The sequence below is a fragment of the Ambystoma mexicanum genome, chromosome 11, assembly GCF_040938575.1.
Source record: "Ambystoma mexicanum isolate Mex_15411 chromosome 11, UKY_AmexF1_1, whole genome shotgun sequence".
In the NCBI taxonomy this organism is placed as follows: Eukaryota; Metazoa; Chordata; class Amphibia; order Caudata; family Ambystomatidae; genus Ambystoma; species Ambystoma mexicanum.
The window spans coordinates 1329358914-1329382878 of record NC_090934.1 but is presented as its reverse complement, the minus strand read 5'-3'; the positions used below and the strand labels follow the sequence as shown (position 1 = coordinate 1329382878).

The 23965-nt window shown below is 44.4% G+C and overlaps 1 protein-coding gene across 2 annotated transcripts in view; it reads left to right on the top strand.

Moving 5' to 3' along the window:
• Positions 1-23965, top strand: part of ATOSA (atos homolog A) — a 662760-nt gene that overhangs the window by 291772 nt on the left and 347023 nt on the right. For both annotated transcript variants that reach the window (XM_069624850.1, XM_069624849.1), the window contains exons 4-5: positions 8385-8510; positions 9037-10528. In XM_069624850.1, coding sequence (XP_069480951.1) covers positions 8385-8510; positions 9037-10528 — 1618 coding nt within the window. The remainder of the gene's footprint in view (positions 1-8384; positions 8511-9036; positions 10529-23965) is intronic.

Here is a 23965-nt window from a genome sequence, read left to right as displayed (position 1 = left end):
TCCGGTGCCTCAGCAGGTCGGGCGGGGCACTCCTGTACGGGCATGAGAAGGTGGCCAAGATCACCATGGCATGTGTCATGCTGCACAATATGGGTATCAGACAGAATGTGCCAATGCCCCCTGACATTGAACTGCAACCACCTGCTGAGGATGATGACGGGGATGAGGATGGAGGAGAGGGGGCTGCAGGTCATGCAGGTGGCGATGCCAAGGAGGGACGTGCTGTACGCCAGCACCTGATAGACCATTGTTTCTGATACACATGGATTAGGAGGGTGCAATTGATGTGGAGCTCAGGGCACTGGGTATTGGGAGGACATTGACACTGTGCACCCTTCACCAATAAAGCACACATACACAATAATCAATGTCCAGTCATGTGATTATCCATGCCATAACCTGTGTATTGAGCATTATGTGAATCAAAAGTGCATGTACCCTCCACCCCAAACATCCTCTCCCTCCCCCTTTCCCCCCACAACTCCCCCAAACACCCTCACCCCCCTCCTCCACAACTCCCACAAACATGGTGTGCACATCAGTGCTGCATTAGTCTGCAAGTGTCAACAGTGACAGGCTGGCCCTACTTCCCTCCTCCACTACCACCATTGGGGGGTTGTGAGTCTGGCCGCCGCAAGGACCGGCTGGACCTGCGCAGGGTGCTTGTTTGGTCGGAGCTGGCAGACGAGGAGGGCCTGGTTGATCAGGTCCCTGTATGTGACGCATGCTCTCCATCGCCTCAGCAATGCGGGTTACGACCTGCCTCACAGCGGCCATCTCATTACATAAGCGCGTCTTGTGGCTGTCCATGGCGGCTTTCATGTCCCTTGAAAACTCCCGAATCTCCTCCCTGGACAAGGCAGCCTCGCTCACTTGCCGGCCAACCAGGGCATTGAGCTCCTCCTGGCGCTGTCGTATTAGGCTTATGCTCTCGTCTGTGGCCCTGCCCCTGTTTCTCCTCGGCGCAGCTTGCTGCATGTGGCTGCCATCAGGTGAGCTCGCCACGGGACTCAATAACCCTGCCAGTGATTCTCCGGCATACACCTCATGGATGCTGGCATTTGGTGTGTTGCATGGGCTGTGGTGTGAAGACAGCTGGGGACTGGGTGTACGCTGCACTTCCGGTGTCGGACATGGGTCCTCCACATCACTCATGGGTGCCGTGGTAGCTGCTTCCCCGACGGAGCTATTGGCTGCGGACAGCGTGCCCTTCTGTCACTGGCTCCTGAGTGGTGGGGGTGGGTGGTGTGGGTGCTACCACAGTGTCGGATGGGATATCAACCCTTGGTGTAGTCGGTGCGTGTGTGGCTTTGGACCGCTGGGCCACTCCAGATTTCCCAGTGCCCCTCGATGTACTGGGCCTGGTGCCTGCATCCTTGCCCTTGGCCTGCTTTTTGGGTGGTGGGGCCTGCGTTGCAGAGTCCAGCTCCTCACTGTCAGATTGTGAGCCTGTGGGGGAGTAAGACAGGGATAGCACCAGTGATGGGTCAACGTGCATCATGCATATGTTGTTGTTTCTGCAGTTCTATGGATTTGGACATCTAATTTGGACATGCAGCTGTTGGCCAGATGGGTTGGTCATCCAGACTGGAGTCAGGGTGACACGTGTGTGAGTTGCTGCATGCATGTGGTTGTGTGGGGATGCAGGGTTGTGTAATTATTGTTTGTTTTTCCAATGTGCTCTCTTTTACTATGTAACTGCCCTGATTTGACGTCCCTGGCAGGGGGCCACCAATTTCAAATGTTGATCACATTACTCATGAAATATCTAATGAATGATTGTACAATTATGCTCAATCAGCCTCAGAAGAAGAGCTGGATAGCTCAAAACACGTGTCGGACTGACCACTTCACCATAATAAATGAAAATTATGCATCTCAATTTTGACTAACTGTGGCACAGTGCCTCCGGGGTTTTCATTGATGTTGACGCCATTTGAACCATTGCACTCATGTCCATTGAGGCTGTTAACCTTTAGGCCTGTTATGTTGATTGCTCTTACATCTGAAAAAAGAGTGAGCAAGTTGCAGGCACTTTCTTCCAAGCCAACCTTTACTGTATTCCATAAGGACAGGGTTGTGTTGAGTCAGACCCTCCTTTCTGCCTAAGGTAGTTGTTTCGGACTTTCAATTGAGTCCGAAAATTGTGCTACCTGCCTTCTATCCTCATCCGCAACCTAATAAGGAAGAGGCGAGGCTTCATAGGTTGGACCCTAGGAGAACTTTGAGCTTTTATATTTCCAGAATGTCCAAGCTGAAAGTAGATGGCCAGCTCTTTGTAGGTTATACCGGGCACAAACTAGGCCAGGCTGTGTCTAAACAGTCCTTGTCTAGGTGGATCATCCTCACTATTTCTGAATGCTATACTTTGGTGAGCAAGGTCCCTCATGAGGGCTTGCATGCTCATTCAACCAGGGGCATAGCTGCGTCGATAACCCTGCAAAGGGGTGTACCTGTAAAGAACATATGTGATGCTGCAACGTTGTCTTCGATACACATGTTTACCAGGCATTATTCCCTGGATACTTCCCATGCTCCAGATGTGGCATTTGGTAAGGCAGTCCTTTATTCTGCCCTTTAATTTCAAACATTCCTAAATTCTTCACCCTCCTCCAATTATGGATACTGCTTTGGGAGTCTGTCAATGATGAGGAATACGTTGGAGGACAGAATCCATTTGGAGAACAAGTTAGTTACCCCCTGATAACATTCTTTCGATTTATGTTCCTCCCACGTATTCCCCATCGCCCCTCCCAGCCTACCGCGCCGTACAATTTACGTGTTCTTCCACGTTATGCTCTTGTGAGCCTACGGTCTAAGGTACGCCTGGTAATTCCTCTTCAGGAGGTGGGAGAAAAAAAGCGGGCGCTGCGTGCGCTACTTATACTGATGATGACGTTGACAGTCGAACGGAGGCCCTCGAGGGACATCGACTCGATGAGACTGCTTACACCGCCCCCTGTCAAAATAAAATTCTGAGGCAGCTAAAGCTGAAGAGATAATTACCATAACATGAGGAATACGTGGGAGGAAAATCCAATCGAAATAATGTTACCAGGGGTAAGTAACTTGTTTTTCTAACACCCCCAAAGAATCGGTTGAGGAAACAAAGATGCATGCAAAAATATCTGTCATGATACAGTATCACCTTGTAAATTTGTTGTGGGTTATCCAGGATTCTTGAACCTTTTTACCGGTTAACCTCCACACTGAATCACCTGAACACACCTACTGCTCTCCATAACAAGCCTTGGATATAATGGTAGTTACTACACATGCAATGCTGGAGCTATGCCCCTTTCCCTCCTCCATGTCTCTGGAAGGGACCTCTCCTGAGTACTCGACGCTGCCACTGATGGCCTTGCCAAAAATTAAATCCTCCTCCCTCCTCTAGTGCCTGACTTAGGCCAACCATGTCTACTTGCACCTCTTTGATCTGCCTAACTACCAGTTTCCTAGGCTCTGCCTCATTTGGGTGTCTCCAGTTCACTGATTTTTTACCACCTTCACAAGGTTATCAACCTCTGTTAGTTGTACTTGCCAGATCACACCTAAGACTTTTTCACCACTTCCTGTTTTGTAACTTTTTTCTCTGCTACCAATATCCTTCCACCCCCTTTCTGATGCTGCCCAACCTCCTGCCTAATGCAACCACCTCCTTCTCCCCCTGTAGCCTCCAACCTCCTCTCCAAGCTCTACTCACCAGCCCTTGTAACACTCACACTTGCTCTATCCACCTGCTCTAACCTCCTTCTCCAATCCCCCACACTGCTAAACTGAGCTTGTGGGGATTTCCCCTCTCTTCCTGGGTTGAGCTATTTGCTCTGATTTGCACCTGTGCCCTTAAATTGGCAAAGGGCTGGTATTGGCTGCCCATTATAGGTTCATCTGAGCTTACTCTGGGTTTTATAGACGGACCAAGCCTTTATCCGAACTGTACTGCCATGTTGGCTACCACAGGCTTCATCCTGTTACTGCAGAGCACTGCTTGGGAAGGACCACGAGCATGGGAGCTTGATAATGTTAAATCCATTGACTATCTCTTCAATCTTTCTGTGTGCAAAAGAAATGCTTGTCTTCAGGCAACATTGTATCACATGTGAAGGAACATTCTGCTGGTAGACAATGCATTAGTATGCTTGTGACCTATCAAACAACCACAAACTGGAAACATTTTACCATATGCAGGGACTCTCTAGGTCTCCGTCTTTGAGGCAAGCTGTTTGCTACTGCTGGTGTTTTAGCAACAGTAACAGTGTGGGTTTTATTAGTAGTTTATAAACCAAACTGAATGTTATTTGGTTTTTCCTCTCATTGACTTGGGTCTTGTTCGTAGGACTCTCCGGCTTTTTAACTTCGGTAAGACGTCAATGTAGATTCCTCCTGCGACTGTCCCATGCCCCACCACTGGGACCAAGAGGGTGGCCAGGGGATCCTCCGGTCGGCCCATCATGCACTAGTTTCCAGAGGTACTGAGGCTCTTTGGTGAACTAAACCCCCCTGTGATGAACCCTTAGATGTCATCACTTATCCTCGAGGGGGAGACCCTTCCCATGAGGCCAGGGAGTTGAGGCTGCTACCCAATAGTCGCCCTGGGGGTGCTACACAGCGGGAGGATCTCATGGGAGAGACTCCCTCTTCTAGGGATGTTAGGCAAAGTTTGTATGCAGTACCCTCTGCGAACACTACAAACAACTCTGACTACAGGTATAGGAAACTCAACCTTTGGTATAAGCTTGTACTACGCAGTTTTGGTAGCATCTTGAGCAGCCAGGCTTATCTCAAGAGGGGTCAATGTGAGTTGTAGTGAAGTTACACAGAGATTTACAGTTACGAGTATTCAAATAAACTCTTATACTCAAGGTTTCTTGAATTAACAATTATTAATTTATTTATTAGTCAGTTAGAATAAGCCTTCTCTAGAAGGGAGCAATATAATAGTAACGCACAAATACACTTCATGAAATACACACTCTTGATATCTCTAAATCAGTAGATACCCTTTTGGGATGGCCCACAGACACTACTTACACCCTCAAGTGACTTCAATTGCTAGGGTTCAGGGGACATTAATATATCCCTGTTGCATTTAGGATCATATAGTAATAAGTCGAAGGAAAAGATTATTTAGAACAAACGAGACCACAAATATTCTTAAGCAGGCAAATACTTTTGGATTCCCTCAAGAAGAGTTATTCAGTACAATAGGTTAGGCCAAAGAACATGGGCAAAAAGTCTAATATAGGATGAAGCACTTCTGGTAGGTTCTTGGAAAAGTCTTTGCACAATGTTTTAGAAGTCTTTGAAGAAAAGAAGAATCACATTTTGGGCCACAAGCTGATTAGACTTGTGAGTAGTAGAAGATGCAAGCAAATCAACAGCAAGAGGTAAGTTCTCTTAGACTTTGTACAGTACCTTTTCAAAGGAAGAAAAAATGCAGCAGATGACTCCTGTTCCTGTGCAGCTCTGCAGGTCTCACTGTTCCTGGGCCTCAGTCGTGGGGACAAGAGGGAGGACGTCTGGTTTCTCCTGCACTGCGCTGGGACGGTCAAAGCTTGCAACCGGCAAACTTCACTTTCAGTGGCTGTTCAGTGTTTCAGCTCCTCGCATCTACCGCAAATAGCAACACTGCGGTTCCTGGCTGTCGCAATGGACTTTCCTTGCTTCTGGGGTCCTGCACTCTGTTGAGGGGACTCAGGCTCGGGAAGTCCTGCTTCCTGGGAGATCTTCCTGGAGCTCTTAGACAACTTAAAAGCAATGCACACAATATGGTGTTCCTCTCCCTGGCTATACGGTTTCCAGCAGCAACTCTGTGGAAATTCACCCAGCTCTGAGATGGATGTCCAGGTAGCTTACTTTGGAGTTGATTGGTCCCACCAACTCAAGGGGAGAAGTCGTCCTTGCAGGGGCTTCTCTGTCGATCCTTGTATCTCTGCAAACCTGAAGATTCAACAACTTCTGTACTGATAGTAGAACCAGGTATTACTGCAGTGCCTGGAGGACTGGCGAAACTAAAAGGCCTGAGGTGAGGTGGCTCACAAGAAGCATAAGGAATACTCCGGAGCCATTCACAACAAGGACTGACTTTACGCAAGGGTGGGACAAGCCCTTATAATAAGGACACTGAAGGAGGACTTGGTGTCTTCTAACGCAAAAATCAAGAGTCAGCGACAACTACCCGGGAGATTTGAAATGGGCGAAGGAGGGAGGACGAAACATTGCTGGCACCGAAACAGCAGAGGAGCCGGCAGGAGGCAGACTCCTACCGGGTTTGCTGAAGGAGTGGCAGTCCCACAGCTGTGGTGAAATGGACCATTGGGTCAAGTCAAGCGCTGTTCCAGAGGAAGGAGCAAAAGGGTGAGACGTTGCCAAAACAGAAAATGAGCCGGCAGGTGGCCGACTCCTACCTGGACTGCCAAAGGAGTAGCAGTCTCATACCAGTGGTGAAATGGACTGTTGGGTTCAGTGACTGTACCAGAACCATTCAAAGTTGGAGGGGCACAAGGAGCCACTGCAACAGACCAGTCAGAACAGAAGAGATCCGCAGAGGCTGGCAGGAAGAACTACGAACCCTGGAAGAGCCATTGGTGTGTCCCGTGTGGAAAGCGGGGAATGCGGCAGACCCGACAGGGTGGCATGGAGAGCCAAGCATAGCCTCGGGGATTAATTGCCTTGCCCTAGTGGGAACAGATACCACTGACCACAATAGATGGGTCTGGAACCCGCACACAAACCAAGAGAGAGTCGGGGAAGTTTTCTTCGTGCCTGGTGTCCACTAAAGCCGCTGACCACCAGGCAAGGGTCGAGAACACCAGAACAGAAGAATAGCTCAAGTCAGCTTCTTTGTGGCAGTACCTGGTAGGAAAGTGAACCAGGTCTGACAAATCAAAGTATTAGAGAGATACAGTTCTGGGACCTGCACCTACACGAAAAGAAAAGATTAGGAGTGATCTTCCTCGTGGCAGTATTTGGTAGGAGAGTGCACCGAGTATCTTTGTGAAAGAAGAGAAGCCAGGGTCCCAGAACCTCATTACAAGTTGGTATTTTTGTATGTCAAAGACCAGGGGGAAGGGAGTCCTTCCACCTGGGCGTTGTGAACTGTGAAAAGAAAGCCAAGAAGGACCAGAGGAAGTGAGCAATTCCCACTAGTGTTGTGAACTGTGAGAAGAAAGCCAAGGAAGGCCAGGAAGGGAGTCCTGGTAGTTAAGATTGTAAGAAGGATCAAACCAGCTGATCCAGGGGAACAGAGTCATTCCCCCTGGCGTATAGAAATAGTTAACATTTCAATGCAGATTGTTAAAAGATCAGCAATACCTTTGTTTGTGAAGTATTGAAACCAGGGGAAGGGAGTAATTCCCCCTGATAAAGAACTTGCAACCAGAACTGTACCATTCAGTCCAGGCAGAGGGAGTCATTCTCCTGGACCAAGAATATTGTCATTACTTTTATTTCAGTTGTAGGTGTAAGGGACATAAATAGGGACGTTTTGACATAGGTCAGTGGCCTCCTTAAGTTTCAAAGATAGACCCATTGGCCCTTTAGTTGAGGCAGAGAAACCCCTCATAGATGTAGGGAAATATAGGTTTGCTCTTTATTCTTATACTAAATAAACATCTATTGCAATCGCTATGCCAACTGTGTGTCAATATCCTCCTTCTGCACACTTAACACCCCCACAGAGCAGTGCAGGAGTCTTGTCACTGTACACATTTTAAATAGCGTTCGAAATGTGGCTAAAAATACCAAAAGTAGACTGACGGGACAACAGTGTTCAGATAGTTCACATAATTCAGGTGGGTTTATAATATCATGCAATTACTGCTCAAGTTCAGTCTATATGATGATGGGAAACAATGGACCAATGTTCTTCTATGGAGGGAAGTAAAGGATCTGAGCAACAGCCCCTGATGGTAGCTCGGACCCAAAGAAAACCCCAAGAAGTTTCAGAGGACTCACCAGTTGTAGTCTCCTATCCCAGGACTTGATGAGTGCCGCTCTTGTGCTGATTTGCCTCTGGTGAGTACTCTTCACCTACTTGGTGTCAGACATAGGAAAGCAAGAAAATATACTTGGGTTCTCATAAAGTGAGACTAAATCATCAGAAAAATGTAAAGTAAGCTCTTATTTAGCATCATTTAAGAATTTGAATCTGTGGTAGAAGGTCATTTTTTGCTGCTTATTTTTCTAATGCTTAAGATTTGTTTTCTAAAATATATGTTCAAATAACCTATTTTGCTTCCTTTTGGTAAAAGGCAGACCCATTTACTGGTGTTTTGAAAACTGTGTTTAGGAATTCCAATACATGTCTAATATAATCAAAAGTGTTCAGTATTGGAATTAAATTGCACTTGTCAACCCACCTTTTATTGTTTCATTGATTACAGAAGTGGAGATCGATTTATTGAAGAAAAGACCCTATTGCTGGCTGTCCGGTCATTTGTTTTCTTTTCTCAATTAAGTGCTTGGTTGAGTGTATCTCATGGCGCAGTACCACGTAATATTCTGTACAGGTATGTTTTATTATTAGTAAGTCTCAAAAGATTTGTTTTGCAAGTACACTACCCTGATGGTTACCTTTTGTAACCTCTTCATGAAGGAATTGTAAAAAAACAAGTTGCATACACTGAGTCTACCTAGAGACAAGTACATTTAAACAGTCCATGTAGAGTCGATTTAGTTTCAGGTGGTCCATGGAAAGGGATGGTTAAATGTCCTATGTACTTTTTTTATTTAAGCTGCTTTATCTCCTCTCTTGTGTTCTTAATATTCCCAGGAATGTGTTTTGTATTTAAACACAAGTACTCCACATTGTTTGTCAGATTAAAAGAGGTGTTCTTTAAAAACTACCATTATAACAATTTAGTGGTTCCTTACTGTAATCTTACCTTTGCTCAGTGCATCCAATAGAAGATTGTGTATAGGCATGCCCCACTTTCTTGGTAAACATGAAATTGGCTGAATCATTAAATGTTTTGTTAATTAGTTTTTTTCGGGTTTATAGATCTAACCACTTTATTTTTTTAATTAATGTTGCAGAGTGAGTGCAGCAGATGGAGAGCTACAATGGAGTTTTTCCCAACCTCCAACTGAGCACATGTTTCCTGTCCCCAATGTTTCCCACAATGTGGCCTTGAAAGTCAGTGTTCAGTCTTTGCCGAGACAATCCAATTACCCGGTGCTGAACTGTAGTATTCATACAAACCTGACATTTTATGAGAAGAGAATCCAAGAGCATGAACGCAGTACTCGTCAACACTTTGATTCTTTAGCATTGGAACCACAGATTGTGCCCGGCACTCAACATTCATTTGGCAAACAAGCATGGACTGTTACACCTGAGCATGTGTTACACGCCAGAACTTGCTTATCCCCTGATCTTTCCATTGCTCTTAGACATTGTCAGTTGTGTACAACAACAAGCTGTGGGTATGATACTGAATCATCACAGTCTAAGGCACGGTGTTGTAAAAGTATAGGGGATTCTAAGCCACAGTTGCATGAAACTCCATCAAGAACTTTTAAATCCTTCTCTTTGGTTTCTCCCCTTGCGCCCAATCCCCTCTGTCCTCCTCCTGCTATAGTGGAAGCTAATCCTTTAATAGGGTCTCTACTTCAGGAACGCCAAGATGTTATTGCAAGGATTGCACAGCATTTGATACACTGTGATCCACCAACTTCCCATATAAATGGACGTCTTTTTAATGGTCATGATTCAAGTTCAAGCCGCTCAAAACGTTTTTGGAATTCCGGTGATGAAAATATGTTAAAGAATGTCACTGAAGCCTCTTCTACCTTCAACTATAGCCTTTATTCATCTGTAGCGGAAGAAGATGCTGAAAGCAAGATTGGAGCAAAACCGCATACCCCTTGTAGCTCTACCAGACCCAGTGGAGATCATAAGACCTCACCAAAACCTCAAGCAAGACGGAAGCTTTTTCTAACTCAGTCCATTGAACCTGTCAGTTGCACGTTTCTACAGTCTTTGAATAAAATTACAAATCCACCTACTTGCACCACATTATCACCTTGTAAGGAGAAAGCCAGTGTGAATGTCGAAACTCTTATTGCTGACAGTCCACTGAAAGATAAAGTGACCAATATCAACATTTCTAAACATTGTTCAAGTTGCAAGGCCACAGACTACATTTGCACTAATACATATAATCCAAAAGCAATCCTAGATAAAGACTGTTTCACAGATGTTTCTTCACCTTTGCATGTAGAACATTCCGAAAAGCAAGGTTCAGACAAAGTAACTGTAGCCAGTGTGCACATAAAAAAACTGAGGTGTTTAAATGAGGACTCCTCAAAAACAAACGTGAATGAGCAGAAAATTCAGCTTATAAATATAGAACATTTAAAAAAAGCCAACAACAGTTTTACGTGCACAGACAAGCCTGATAAATTGAAAACTGCACACAATGAAAACGAAGACCCAAGAAATATTGAGTGTCGGATCTCACACGACAGAAACTGTATTGCAAATAGTTTGACTAATTGTGAGCAACGGAAGAGTGAAAATCTAACGGTAAGTGTTCTCAACAATTGAGCAAGTTGGAGGAATAAAGAAGCCTCAAACATTGTGCAGCGTCCTCATGTTATTGTCTCATTATTTCAATATAAAAGTGTTTAAGCTTGTCTGCTACAGTTGCAAAATAGTCATTTCTTTTATGTAATCTAAAATATAAATTCACACCAGTACATTGGCACCCATAAGATTTTTCGTAAGACTAGATCCATTGTTTAATGACTTAAGATAAGTGTCCTATGCAGATGCTGAAGAATGGCAGTGTTTCAGGGATAGCTTTCTGATCATAATGCATGTCTTTATGGTAGCACCCTATACTACAGGAAATGATATTAAAGCAAAACTATGATAAATGTAATAAGCATGTGTGTAGGCCGGGTACAGATCTTGAGGTCCTAGGCACACAGGTAGAGTGTCCAGGGCATGAGCACTATAGAAAAACGGCAAAATAAATAGAATGGTAAGGTGGAATTGCCACAATGTGACTTTTCTACATGCAGAGAAGCTGCAAAGAATGTATGCAAGGCCTTGGAATGTTTAGTACTCTTGCAAGATCTGTGCCTTCTCTGTTGCTGCTTTTGTTTTAGTGCAGATTGGTTTGGGCAGACTTGTCTGTTGTGAGAAGCTCTTGCCTAGAAACCAAGTTGAATATATACATGCACAGGAACATCAGTTTTTGACACCACGATTGGATTGGCACCATTAGTCTTATGCTTTAGAGTATTGAGTCAACAGAATTACTTTTTTTGAAAGCAAAAAGAAAATGTTACTGCACATGCACGTATCCTTGAATACACATTTTACCAGTCTCACATCCTCTCCCGTTCAGGTTTTTCTGACAAGGCATTTGGATGGCTATAAACATATGGCTGCAAGCATGCTCGCACTTGGGGTGTGAGAATGGATTAAATACATTTATGCTACTTGTTATATTCTCCAGTGAAGTTCCCACCTTGGACAAACACTGTTGAAATAGAATGTCAGGCAGTGCCGCAATAAAAAGGAATAAGCGATGGTACACATTTGGCTTAAACATGTATTGGAACTTGCTCTGAAAAACAGGACCTCCTCCCCAGTATGAGTGAACAATATTGTTAATGGACTATATGGCGATGGCCCGGCTTCTATTCCGAAAATCACTGCAACAGTCAACTGTGCAAGAAATTCTATTGCTTTGACTCTGCCCCTGACACAATATTTGCAGATGGTTGGTTGATCTTTTTCTCTTGTCGAGTTGGATATTAATCAATTTGGTTTTATGTGCTGTTGCTAACCAATTGTTTTGTATTTTGTAAAAAGTCCAATAGATGACTGTAACGTTATGATTAAAAAAAAATGATTTGCTTCAATCTGAAACCTACTACTGCCTATTGTTGTTTCATAGCAAAAAAAGATTCAGACCCACGATTGTCATCCATGGGCCAAAAATAACTTGAATCCATTTTTTACCATTGGTATGATACACATACAATTGCACAGCTCTTTTCTCACCAATAATGTTTTAGTATAGCAAACTTATCTAGCATAGAAAACTTGCACAATTGTTTTAGGGTCTCAGAAAATACTGAAATAACAGGGTGCTAAATATCAAATCCCATGTTTACCCGAAGGACGTAAAGTGTCAGAAAAATTAAAAGATGAGGCCTGTGAAAAAAAGGTGCAAGAAGGGAATAGTTGGAGATGCATTGGGGTGAGTCAGTGAAGGTTTAGTGAAACAAAGGCAATATTGCAGGGGGGAGGAGGCTGGGAATTATGTGGTTCTCTCCTATATAAGAAGAGTCGACTTGAATTTAAAAAGAAAAAAGAAACTGAGAAGATGTATTAACGTTGTTGTCCTTCATATTATACACTATTACCTTTTGTTGCAAACCTCATAGCCAGCTTCTCCAGCAGCAAATGAGTTTAGGTTGTGTAATTATCTTTTGGATAGTTCATTTGCAGCCTTTGTATTTGCTTTTATTGCAATTTATTTTATTCTTTCAGTTAATTTAAACTTTGCACACTAATACAAAATATAGCATCATTTACATACAAGGAAACAAACAAAAAATACACATCAATCAACAATATTAAATACAGAACATGTGTGAATTAGTAGTAACATTTCCAATAGATCACTGTGAATCATGTCGTCACTAAGCAGCTTAAATAGAGGTTAAGCATTCCATATTAAATATTTTATAAAAGCCAACCATAATTCATCACGTACAGTAATAATCCTTTGATAATATTAAAAGCTTTTATTGCGAATGACGATATGCATGTATATGTCGATCTTGTGACACATTTTTTCCAACTTTATTAAGAAAAGGAAAGAACATCTACAGCATAGTTTGTCGTATCCTTTAGAGTCTGCCTCACCTGTACCATGTAACATTATCTATCAACCAGGTTGATTTCTACAGAAGGGTACACAAACGTACCCCTAGTCCACCCACTAGTGGGAGGTTACGAAGGAGAGAAGATGGAGCATAGGGGGGGGAGGGCGAAGAAACAAAAAGAGTTCATCTTTCGGACATTTGTGTATTCCTTCTTCAGTCTCCAGTTTGCAGTTTCCTTTTCCTAGGTTCCTTTAAAGGGGCATTATTAGGTTCAGCAGGGATATCTAGATCCCTTCACCTAAGCAGAAAAATCAGTTGCCCGTATGTATGGTTATCAAGACCATCTCTCATTTCGACCCTCCAGAAAGGGCATGTCTGATTCCACTTCAGAAAACACAAATATCTTCCTCTTTGTCCTGAGTCTTGCTTGGTAGAAGACGGACACAGTGAGAACTTTCTTAACCAGACTTTCCTGATCTTCTATCGGATCTGTGTTAGGCGAGTGATCACAGCTCCGAATTAGGAAGCAATAGGGATTTCCTTGCCCCAAAGCACGATTTCATGTTTTCATTGCTACCTAAATAGATTACTCTCTGCCTATGGGCTAAAAAAGAACAGCTAGAACCTTCCCACCTCCTGCATCTTGATCATAAGTGTTGCTTATTCCAGGTAGCCTATTTGCCTTAGAAACTTTGCACGCTGTAGCAGAGGAGTCTAGAGATAGTTCTTTCCAAAGAAACTCCTCCATAAAGTTTCCAAGATTCCCTTCCCCAGTGTGAGCAGGGTTATTCTAAGTACCCGGAAGTTCTAGTCTCTCGTCCAGCCCTCTAACCGGAGGACGCCACAACAATATCTTGAGACACTTATTGTTGAAACAGTGGTGCTACTCCCTATTTCTGTTTTATTTATTTTATTTGTAAAGCAGGATGTATACATTTGCTGGCATCATGGCACCTAGGAGAACCACAAGGTAAACCACTGGCCAAAAGCAAGAAATGCGCCTCAAGTGTGGGTCAAGTGTTGAGGCAGTCCAGCAGTGTGTATGTCTCTGGTGGTGTGCAGTGGACTTAACATAATCTATTGCTTTGGACTGTGAGACTCTGCGATCTCAGGAGTGCCTGCGGCTTCAAAACCTTCACTGCTGCGCGTCAAGTGTGGTGCAAGTGCTGAGGCAGTCTGACAATACAGCAGTCCGGTGAGCCCGTTAGTCTGTGAGACAAGGCGGTACAGCCTTAGCCACAAAAAACAAGTTCAAACACGTGGTTGGTCGTACCACTGCAAGTAAGTGAAACTCGCCTTGTGATATATATTGAGGCTGCTGATTTAGCCTATATATTGAAGGAGGTAAGCAAACTGCTATCCTTACTGGTTTCTGGTTACTATGCTCAGCGCAGGTAGCCCAAGACATTGAAATGCAACCTGTGCTCAAAAGTTACAATGGAACCTTGTGGTTTACCTCCTGACTCTGAAATATCCGCAACTAAACATTCTGCTCCCCCCTTGAATAAGGGTGCACTGGAGGTTTCTTCCTGTGGTGCAAGGATAACTGATTATTTCAATCCTGATCTAAACGACCTTGAGTAACATGTCCCACAAGAGACTGGTGGCATTGCAAACAATACTTAACACGCTACCTCCACAATGTTCGATAATAATAACTCGCTACTGGATTTGTTTTACTCCCGCCAAAAGGAAATTAACAATATTGAGCAAGTCCCAGTGACTGAGTCGGTTTTTGCGGCAAATACTACTCCCTCGCAGAATCGTGTCTCAGCGTCACCAGCACTTTACATCGAAAATTCACGTTGGGGCTCAGAACCTACAAATAGCAGCCATCCACATTACGATCATGACACTTGGGGAAACCCTGCAGTTGGCAGTGAAAATCCTGTGATAGTGTATAATGTTATTTCTGATGGAAATGACACTGCAGGAAGTGCCTCTCTCAGATAAACAATAACCTAGTTGGTGGTTGTGGGAACAATGAAGCTGCGAGGGTAGAACCTGACATTGAGTTTGAAAACAGCGGCAGCACTATATTCATGTCACAGAAAGAAAGGCACCAGCTGATATGGCTGGCAGCACTAAAAGCGAAAAATGGGGGGAAAAACACAATACCTGTTTTATTTGCCAGCTGAACCAATGGCTCCTAACGAATGTGAGATTGCTGGCACAAAAAATATTGAACGAAAGCAACAACGAAGCTACAGAGAGCAAAGAAAACATCTGGTACGTTAACCAGCTGGCCACTGGAAGGTTTGTTTACAAAGAACAAGAAATACTCTGGTGAAGAAAGTTCCATTGCCAGCTGTGGGGACAAAAGTTGGAGATGAAGAAATGGTAGAGCTTGAGAATTGTATGTCCCTAAATGAAAGGTCACCTAAGTCTGCAGTACCACCTCTTAGCTTGCCCACTAAAATCAAAGTTGCTGATATTCCTGTAAATCTCGTTGTTAGGGGAGTTTTCCTAAAGTCCACCATGAGGTAAGACTTTATAAAACTATCCCAATGGTTTTCGATCCCCAACTCTTAGTATCAGTATGTACTGCTCATGGAACCTTGGTAGTGGCAGAGCAATCAGTGTTGGGTAAGAATTTTAGAGTGCAACTGGTTTGGGACTTTACAAGACATAGCTCTTGGTATTAGGTAACCGACCTTTTAATATAGCCCTGTACTAAAGAAGTTGGTAGTGTGACTGAGAAGCCAGGCTTATTTTAAGAGGGGTAATAGAGCTGTAAAACTGTACAATGAAATCAAGTAAATACTGGTATCCAAGTAAACACTTACACACTTAAAGTTATAGTATACATATTTATTTATATATACACAAGGCTAATTAGGCAATCTTTAAAAGGCAGCAACTAATAGTAACATTAATCCCAAAGTTAGGATTCAATTTCAACAAGAGCAATAAAGCAGGTGAGTAACTTTTCATGATATTCATTTTCCAGCACATTGAGTGACATCATTTGAGGTCAGTAATAACACGTATTAGTGATCACCATTGCAATATTGAGTTATAAGGAGGGAAAAGTTATAGTTAGACCAGAACATACTTTGTATTTTGTAAAACAGAGGGATTTAAGAAGTCCTTTATCCCAGCAACAATAGTGTTCAATAATTAAAACCTGTAAGGGAGAACACACTGCCAAAGCCAATAGGTTCAGAAGGGGGCCTTTCGGGATCCGGAACAGCCAAAGTCAATGGGCTAGTTCAAAGCTCTGATGCTATCTTCTTAGAAAATGTTTTAGAAAAGTCAGTAGTTCAAATAGAAAATCACAGCAGCTCAAGAGAAGCCACCTTAAAGAAACATTAGCTGCAAGGCCAGTGCAAGTGAGTTGAGGCCAACTGTAAAATTGCCCTCCCCAAGGTAGAAAGCACGACATTTGGCAAAAGGTAGACGTACCCTAAGCCCCACAGTACTTGTGAAGTGAAGAATTTGTTCCAGCTGGATGCCTTCCTGTTGCAGTGTAGCAGACACTTGTTCCTGGTCCTTGGTCATGGTGACGAAAGGGAGGAAGTCTGGTGAGCTTCTGCGGCAGCACTCGAGAGAGAGGGGCTCTGCCACAGTGTATTCTTCTTGATTAAGCAGCCTTTTGTGTTTTTGGCACCTTTTTGTCAGTGTGAAAGAAGAACAAACCGCTCTGGTTAGAAGTTATTTGATCCCGTGGTCCTGGACTCTGGTGAGGGGACTCTAGGTGAAGATTTCCTGCTTCTGTAGGGTCCTCTGGATCACCACAAAGTTTTGGCTGGATTCGCACTTCCGAAGACCATGCACTCGATGGTCAGGAGTCCCGGGCTTGCTTTGGGATTCTGCAGTCTTGGAAAGTCACAGCAAGTCGGGGGTTGCACCAAAATGAAGCTCGTCTTCAGGCTAGTTGGTCCTACCAGCCCAAGGGAGATAGTCATCCCGTACAGGTCATCCATCTCTTTGTGTCTTCTTCATTGGATGTTGTCCTCCAGTGGTCGACTCTGTCTCTAATCCCAAAAACCTTGCCTTTTAAGCAAGTTCCCATTCATTCACAGCCCTAGGCTGTCATTCACCCAGCAGGGTGGCTGTCCTCCTGCACAGCCAGCCAGCCAATCAGAACTGGTCTCACTCAGGCAGACCTAGAGACAAAGGATAGGGAAGTTTCGGGACCCTCCCTCACTTCCTGCCTTTTCAGACACACTGGAGCCTGGGTGGGGTTCAGGGCTGAAGCCCACCAGAGGCAAAACACACAAAGGACTCAAACCCAATTCAAACAGAATAAAAGCCCAGAAGGAACTAACTGACAAAGTGCAAAAAAAAGACAGGGGCCATTTTGAGAAAATGGTCACCCTTGGGTACTGTACTGCAGCTGAGGAATCAGCCTGCAGATACATGGCACAAGGTAGTAAAAAAGAAGCAACCTCTGCCACCAGCCGTTCAAGTTAGTGTAACAGAATGTTACTTGAGAACTGGTATAAAGGAGTTACTTTGTAACTCCCCCTCGCCCCCCCAGCACTCCACATAGGCAGGTGTGTGCTTGACCCACACAAGAAAAGGTAAGTAAGACAGGAGTCATCTTACTATTCTTGGGAACAGTAGTTCACCCAAGAACATGTAGTTAGCGGCACTGCGCAAAAGGTGGTGTGTCACAATGCAAAAAGCAGATGCGTATGGAATTTACCAGACTCCATTAAACAGTAAAATAATGCAGAAATCCTAGTCAGAAACAGCATATGAGAGAGTGAGGAAAACCGCCCACTCGGGAGTAAAAATTAAAAAGCCCAGAGTCTAGCAAAAGAGCTGGGGGGTCTCTAAGGTTAAAGGGAATTGTCACAGAAATGAAACTTTTCCCTAACAGTCAGGCTTATCATAAGAGGAAGATGTGAGCTGTAGGTACGTACACTGACCCTAGTTCAATTCAAAGAAACACTTGCACATAAATGTACATTAAAATATAGATTTATTATATACACACAAGATATGCTTTTAAATACTTAGTACATTTGACCAAAACACATGTAAATACTTGTAGATACTTGTCAAATGCCACTGCATAATTTGTAGTGGCTCGCAATTTCAATTGTTACAGCGTTTGACACTAATGACAGTTCTACTGAATTATCGGTGCTACCGCGCACACGCGTAAGACAAGGGAAATACAGTAATTACATTCAGTTAGCAAAACCATATACGATGTAGTATTTTTTGGAAGGAAAACAGTTGGTTAGACCAATACCAGCAGATCTTAAGGTTATAGATATATGATAGTTTAGTTATATAGCGCCTATACACAATGTGTTTCAAAGCGCTTAAATGCTAGATGCAGTTTCTTCGCACAGAAAGTCTTTTAAAGTCCAAAATGCAACCCTAGCTAAAAGGTCGTTTGGAGAGGCTCAAAGTCTTGTGAAGCAGTAGAATACAAAGGTTCATTTGGATATTTTCTAGTCTCCAGTGGTCTAACTGCCAATCCATCCAAAACACAGGCTGGCCCAATCAGCCGTTTGTTTGTTTATTCACTTTTTATGCTCACCAGACCCATGGGTAACCGGGCGCAACAATAGGAAGATGCAAGGCTTACAATGTTGCAAAATATACAGAGTATATAAAATAAAGGTTTCCATAATTACAAAATATACCAATTATACAATATAAAGTCATAGATATTTACACCAACTATGTAGTGTGCAGATATATGATTTACAGGTGTCAAAGCTTATGACTGGGAGAGTAAGGGGAATGGGAGTAAGTTGGTCAGATACGGTATGGGCCAAAGGGTAGGAGACTAGATGTCCGTCGAGATGATGTGTTTGATGGCATTTTTTCTGAAGTGTAGGTAGGGTTGGTCTGCTCTAGTATCTAGTGGCAGTGAGTTCCATAATTTGGCAGTCTTTTGCAGAAATACCTCAGCTTTTTTGTAGGGAATGGTAGTGTGCAACCTCAACACGAGAAAGTGAAAACTGTACTAGATACCCCTACACCTAAAACTAAAAGAGATCTCAGTGCATTTCTATGGTTAATCGGTTATTACCATAGGTTTATCCCTAACGTCTTGGACAGGGCAACTAGGCTGACAGATCAACAAAAGAACGCTGAAACCCAGAAAATTAATTGGACCAAAGAGGAGGATATATGTTAAACAACCTAAAACAAACCCTGCGCCAGAACCCGATCATAAAGTTAGTAGATTTCTCCATGGAATTTCTACTGCAGACAGACGCCACCCTTACAGGGCTAGGAGCAGTCTTATCACAAATTTGCGACGGATTGGAACATCACATCTTGTTCACGAGTTGCAAACCTCTCTCACGTGAAAGAAATTACTCTGTGCTGGAATTGGAGGCCCTTGCCATCAAGTGGGCCATTATCCATCTTAGATACTACTGCCTAGGAAGAAAGTTCACACTCGTCACCGACCATTCTCCACTAGTTTGGATTTGCAAACGAAAAGACTCTAACCCTTGAGTTATGCGATGATTCTTAGACCTGCAACCCTACTGTTTCACTGTGGAGCACTGAAAAGGTAAGTTCCAAGGGAATGTGCATTTCTTCTCTTGGTTCCCCTGTGAAACGGATGTGGCTACATTGCATAGGGGAAGGGCATGTGAGAAACCTGAAGGTGTCTCACCCGCTAGTCCCCAGGAATCTGTCATCGAGGTGGCCAGGACACGGCCATCGCTTTTACATCCAGTTCCTAGGGGTGGACTAGTGCGGGAGGATCACCTGGATGAGGGGTTCTTGGGGAGTACAAGTGGAACACCGGAGGGTGAGACGCAATATCCCCTTCCCAATAATACCTTTTCCCCATCCTACCAAGTAAGATACCTAGGAACTCAACCCCTATCCCTTTCCCAACACAAGCACTTTCTCACGGACAGCTCACTGTGAAAGAAAACAGACTTAACACCCGAGCCGTATACCTGACATGTCCCAACACAAGAGTCAGGCAGAGTCGGGCAATTGCGGATAACTACACACACCTGACTTCTGTCACACTTCCCCACAAGGATAAAAGGCGGAGCACGACAGCACACTGAGCAAGGCAAAGTACACAAGGAAGCAGCAGCTCTGGGACTGTTACAATGTTATGTGCGTGAACCAGGATTCCATACCATGAGATATAATATGTCAAATCCACTAACCTGTATCAGAAGCAGCAAATCGAAAAAAATTTGAATGTACCAGGAATCCCCTTTCCAGTCTGAACAGAAACTGTCAGGGAGGAAAGGAATATCCCGTGAAACCCTCTGGGGAAGAAAACCCAGATTCAGCTTCAGTATATAGCGCCCTGCTGGTCGTGGTTCTTGATGCACCTGGAAGCAGCAGTAGGCCATGTTCTCCGTACAGGTTCTGGAAAGTGCAAGGAGATTGTTATATTGTGGCTAAGAGTGTTTAAACCTCGGATAATAGAGCTGGAGAATTACCAGTCGCGTAGGATCAAGTTCCTCTGTATAGAAGCAGATTGGGGCCAGGTGAGGAGGAGCAAGTCGACTGAAACAAAGGTGCAGACAAGAACAGTAATCGTTACTTGAGAAGAAAAGGGTACATGCAAATAGAGCGAGAGAGGAATGCAGACGGAGTGGGGACCTACCCTCGTCAGCGATCTCAGGAGCGAAGCAAGCAGCGCCACAGACGCTGGGGTCTGCTTCCGGGTTTAGGATACGCTGTGCTCATTGTCTTGGAAACGAGTAAGACGGGAGGCTATACTGGAAAGATGTGATCGTATTAAATGGGGGCGTTTCACTGTCAACCAAAAGTCGGAAGACGTACCAGGCTCTGATTTGGATAAGGGAGTAGATGCCTGTTGATAGCAAGGACTCGGTACGAGTGAGGTTCGCATCGAGCGAGGGAGGATGCTGTCATCAGAGGAACACGAGAGGTAAGAGTAGGGCTAGCAGTATGGAAAGGAGTGAGTGTTAGGCAGAAACCTGTGCAGTTCCCTCTGGGACCACGGCAAAAGATTTAGGACTACAGGTGTTTGGCAGTAAACCCACTTAGTAGCAGTCTGTACCACACAGATTCACTTGGTAGCTGTGGCTGAGCAGTCAGACTTCCCTCAAGAAGAGTTAGGCAGTATACAGAGTATTCACAATAGGTCAAGCGAACACAGTAGAACAAGATCTATGGCACAGTACTTCCAAGGCAACTGATTTACAGCCTTACATGGGCTGTTGAAGTGCAGATGATTGATCATTCTGTGCGACTAGTGCCGAGGACTCATGGAGGTACCATCACTTACTTCCTTGATGGGACTTAAACATAGTCCTTTGCTCCTATTGTCAAATTATTTGAGCCCTTCCCAGGGTTCGGAATTGAGGGGAGCTGGGAACTATTTAGTTCCTGCTTAACCTAGAAGAGCCTGGTTAGCTTGGTACCGACAGCTACTGGGAGCTACTTTTGACTCGCCAGGCCAACTGATGCCAAACAAACACAACTATGTGCATTTGGGGAAATCTATCAATAAGCATCAGGACACATATATATGACATTTAAAGGATAACAGATCATATAAAATAAGCAAACATTTTAAATGTGAATCTTATGTTGTGTTTGCGGAATACTATGTAGTAGCTCCTGCTTCCCCGGTGGTAGCTACTGCTCACTGGTGAATGCCGAATACCTAGGAGCTGCTTTTAGCTCAAGCTTATCTAATCTTAATTTCGACCCCTGCCTTCCTAAATCTTCAACTGATGGCCTGAAAAAGTCGTCATGCTAGGCCACGCAGTGAATGGCAGGCTTCTGACCCATTAAAGGAAAAAGCCAAGCAGAAGAGGAACTGGTGAAACTGGTATCTAGTCCGTATAGGAGGAGATGGTATAGACCCCTCTTTTTTATATATGTGAACTCTGTACTGTAATTCTTGGTGTATGCAGTTTAGTCTGCATTATGAACTTTTTTGTAACATTTTCTAACTAATCAGTTGGGTATAGGGTGTGCAGCCCTCACCGCAAGCTCGTAGACGTGGTCTTTTCTTTAGCCTTTCACTGAGTGTCTTGTCAGTCGTCCATAATGACGTGGTAGTGATCAGACATTTCCATTTGTAAGTAAATTCTATGGGGCAATATGAATTGGGAAATGTTTCCCAGTGTGCGCTCAGGTTTTGTGACAACATTTACTTTGTGGATTTGATAATGCGTATGAGTACTGTCTAGAGGACTGATCAATTCATTAATTGGCAACGATACAGACTGGATCTGTTCAGGCTGGACTGCCCCTTTTTACCCAATTTGCATATGGTGTTGACCCTTTTTTAATGGCTTGGCAGGCGAAGAGCAATGGTCTGGATGGCTGCCCAGAGCAATGCCAGAGGTTAAGATTAATTCAACACCTCCCAGCCATCGCCTCTATTTTGCTTTAGTCTCCCAGAGTGGGACGGGTATGCCCAGACGTGGGTCCCATGCCTGCTGGGCCTAGAGACCCAAGCTACTCCTTACTCATAATGCCTAATGAGGCTGAAACATGTCTGGGGATGCTTGTTGGCTCATGCAGAAGGGATGTGACCAAGCAGTTCAGGCTGGACTGCCCCTTTTGGTGCGGGACTAAGTCTGATTTGCATATGGTCTTTCCCATAACAATACAGACTGACCGTACAGTCCTCTATAAGCACATGAATAGTGACCTACAATTGAGAGAAGTTATCAAGATGGAAGGGTTTCTCCCTTCGAAATTAACCCTCCAAATCATGCAATGACGCTTGCCAACTGATGCTACCTTTATATGGCTACTTGGCCGTAAACTGTTTTTTTGGCAATTGTCATTGGGTTAATAACTGGTATTGATGGACGATTTTGACAAGGAGGACCTTTTGAAATCTGTTGGTTGGGTGGATGTGGTCCAAGTTCCCTGGAGATTATGATGCTTTGGAATCACCTACAAGTATGGAGGAAAGGGGACAGGACATTGGAGTAAGAACAGCTCACTTACTTTAGTAACTTCTGTACTCTTAGGCTGTAATTCCCTTTACTCCAAATGTCCACAGTGTTAAGAAAGATTCCCATTTATGTGAAGTTTTTCCCCAACTTTTTGCTGCTGTTTAAACACCATAGACCCACTCTGCCAGTGGAACACAGCCTTCTGCTACACTCCCCTGGGCTTTTTGCTCACTTTATTTTGGGAAAACTGACATGCCCTTAAGGACAGTAAGTACTGGGAGACTTTGCTTCCCTTAGTCCTTTCCAATGTTGCAACTTTTCTGCAACATGTACAAGTGCACAATGTACCTTACAGTACAGTGCGCTTGGGGCTCCTGTCATTTCCAAAGACCTTAGACACCCTTGAAGGATTTTTTAGGAGAAGTGCAGATGTGCCTTGGACAGGGCTGGTGGCAGCTTATCTTTTCATGTATGTTTAAACCTTTCTTGCCATGCAAACCACGTTTACTGCGGTTGGCACAGAAAGGTGGCCTGGCTCCAAAATGGCCATAGGGCAAAGTTCTTTGTCCTGTCCTTTGGCCATCTTTCCCCTTCACCTTCCCCAGGTCGAGCCGACCCGGGTCAGTCCTTATTTGGGCATGCATTCTCCCACAAAATGCCAAGCTCTCGCAGGCTTCTGCATGCCTTGTGTGTGTGCTTCCAGGATGTGCGTTGGACTGTCTAGTTCCAATACACATCCTGGGTGCCAGAGAGTCTGGTGTGCTCTGAATGACTGGGACCACCGTGGTTCACGATTGGTCCACGTCTGGTGTGCCTGTATGTGAGCAGATCTCCCATTGGGTCCTCTTCGTTTTGGCGCGGAGGAGATTCTGGATAAGAGAAGGCTCCAAACACCCAGACCAGGTTGATCTCTGGAGTTCTCACTAAATGAAGGATAGGCTCGAAGTATCCTGAAGCCGAAACAAGGAACCGCTGGTCACCCGCTGGAAGGTTTGGCACCCTGAGCCCGCTGTTGTCCCGCTGGACCCCTCTGCATCTGATCGAATTAGGTCTGTGGAGACGCTTTGACCCATTAGAATAGTGGGGCCAACTATTAACAGCACCTTCATCAAACCCTGCAAGTAAGCCTCCTCAGAAGTGTCTCTGGGCCAGCCAGTGTGCTGACCAGCTTGCGCAGGACCTTTGCTCTGGCACCACTGCCGTTTCGAGGAGACCCTTGAAACTTCGTACATTGCAAGCTCTGTGTTCACTGCACTCTCACACCAAATTTTGACACT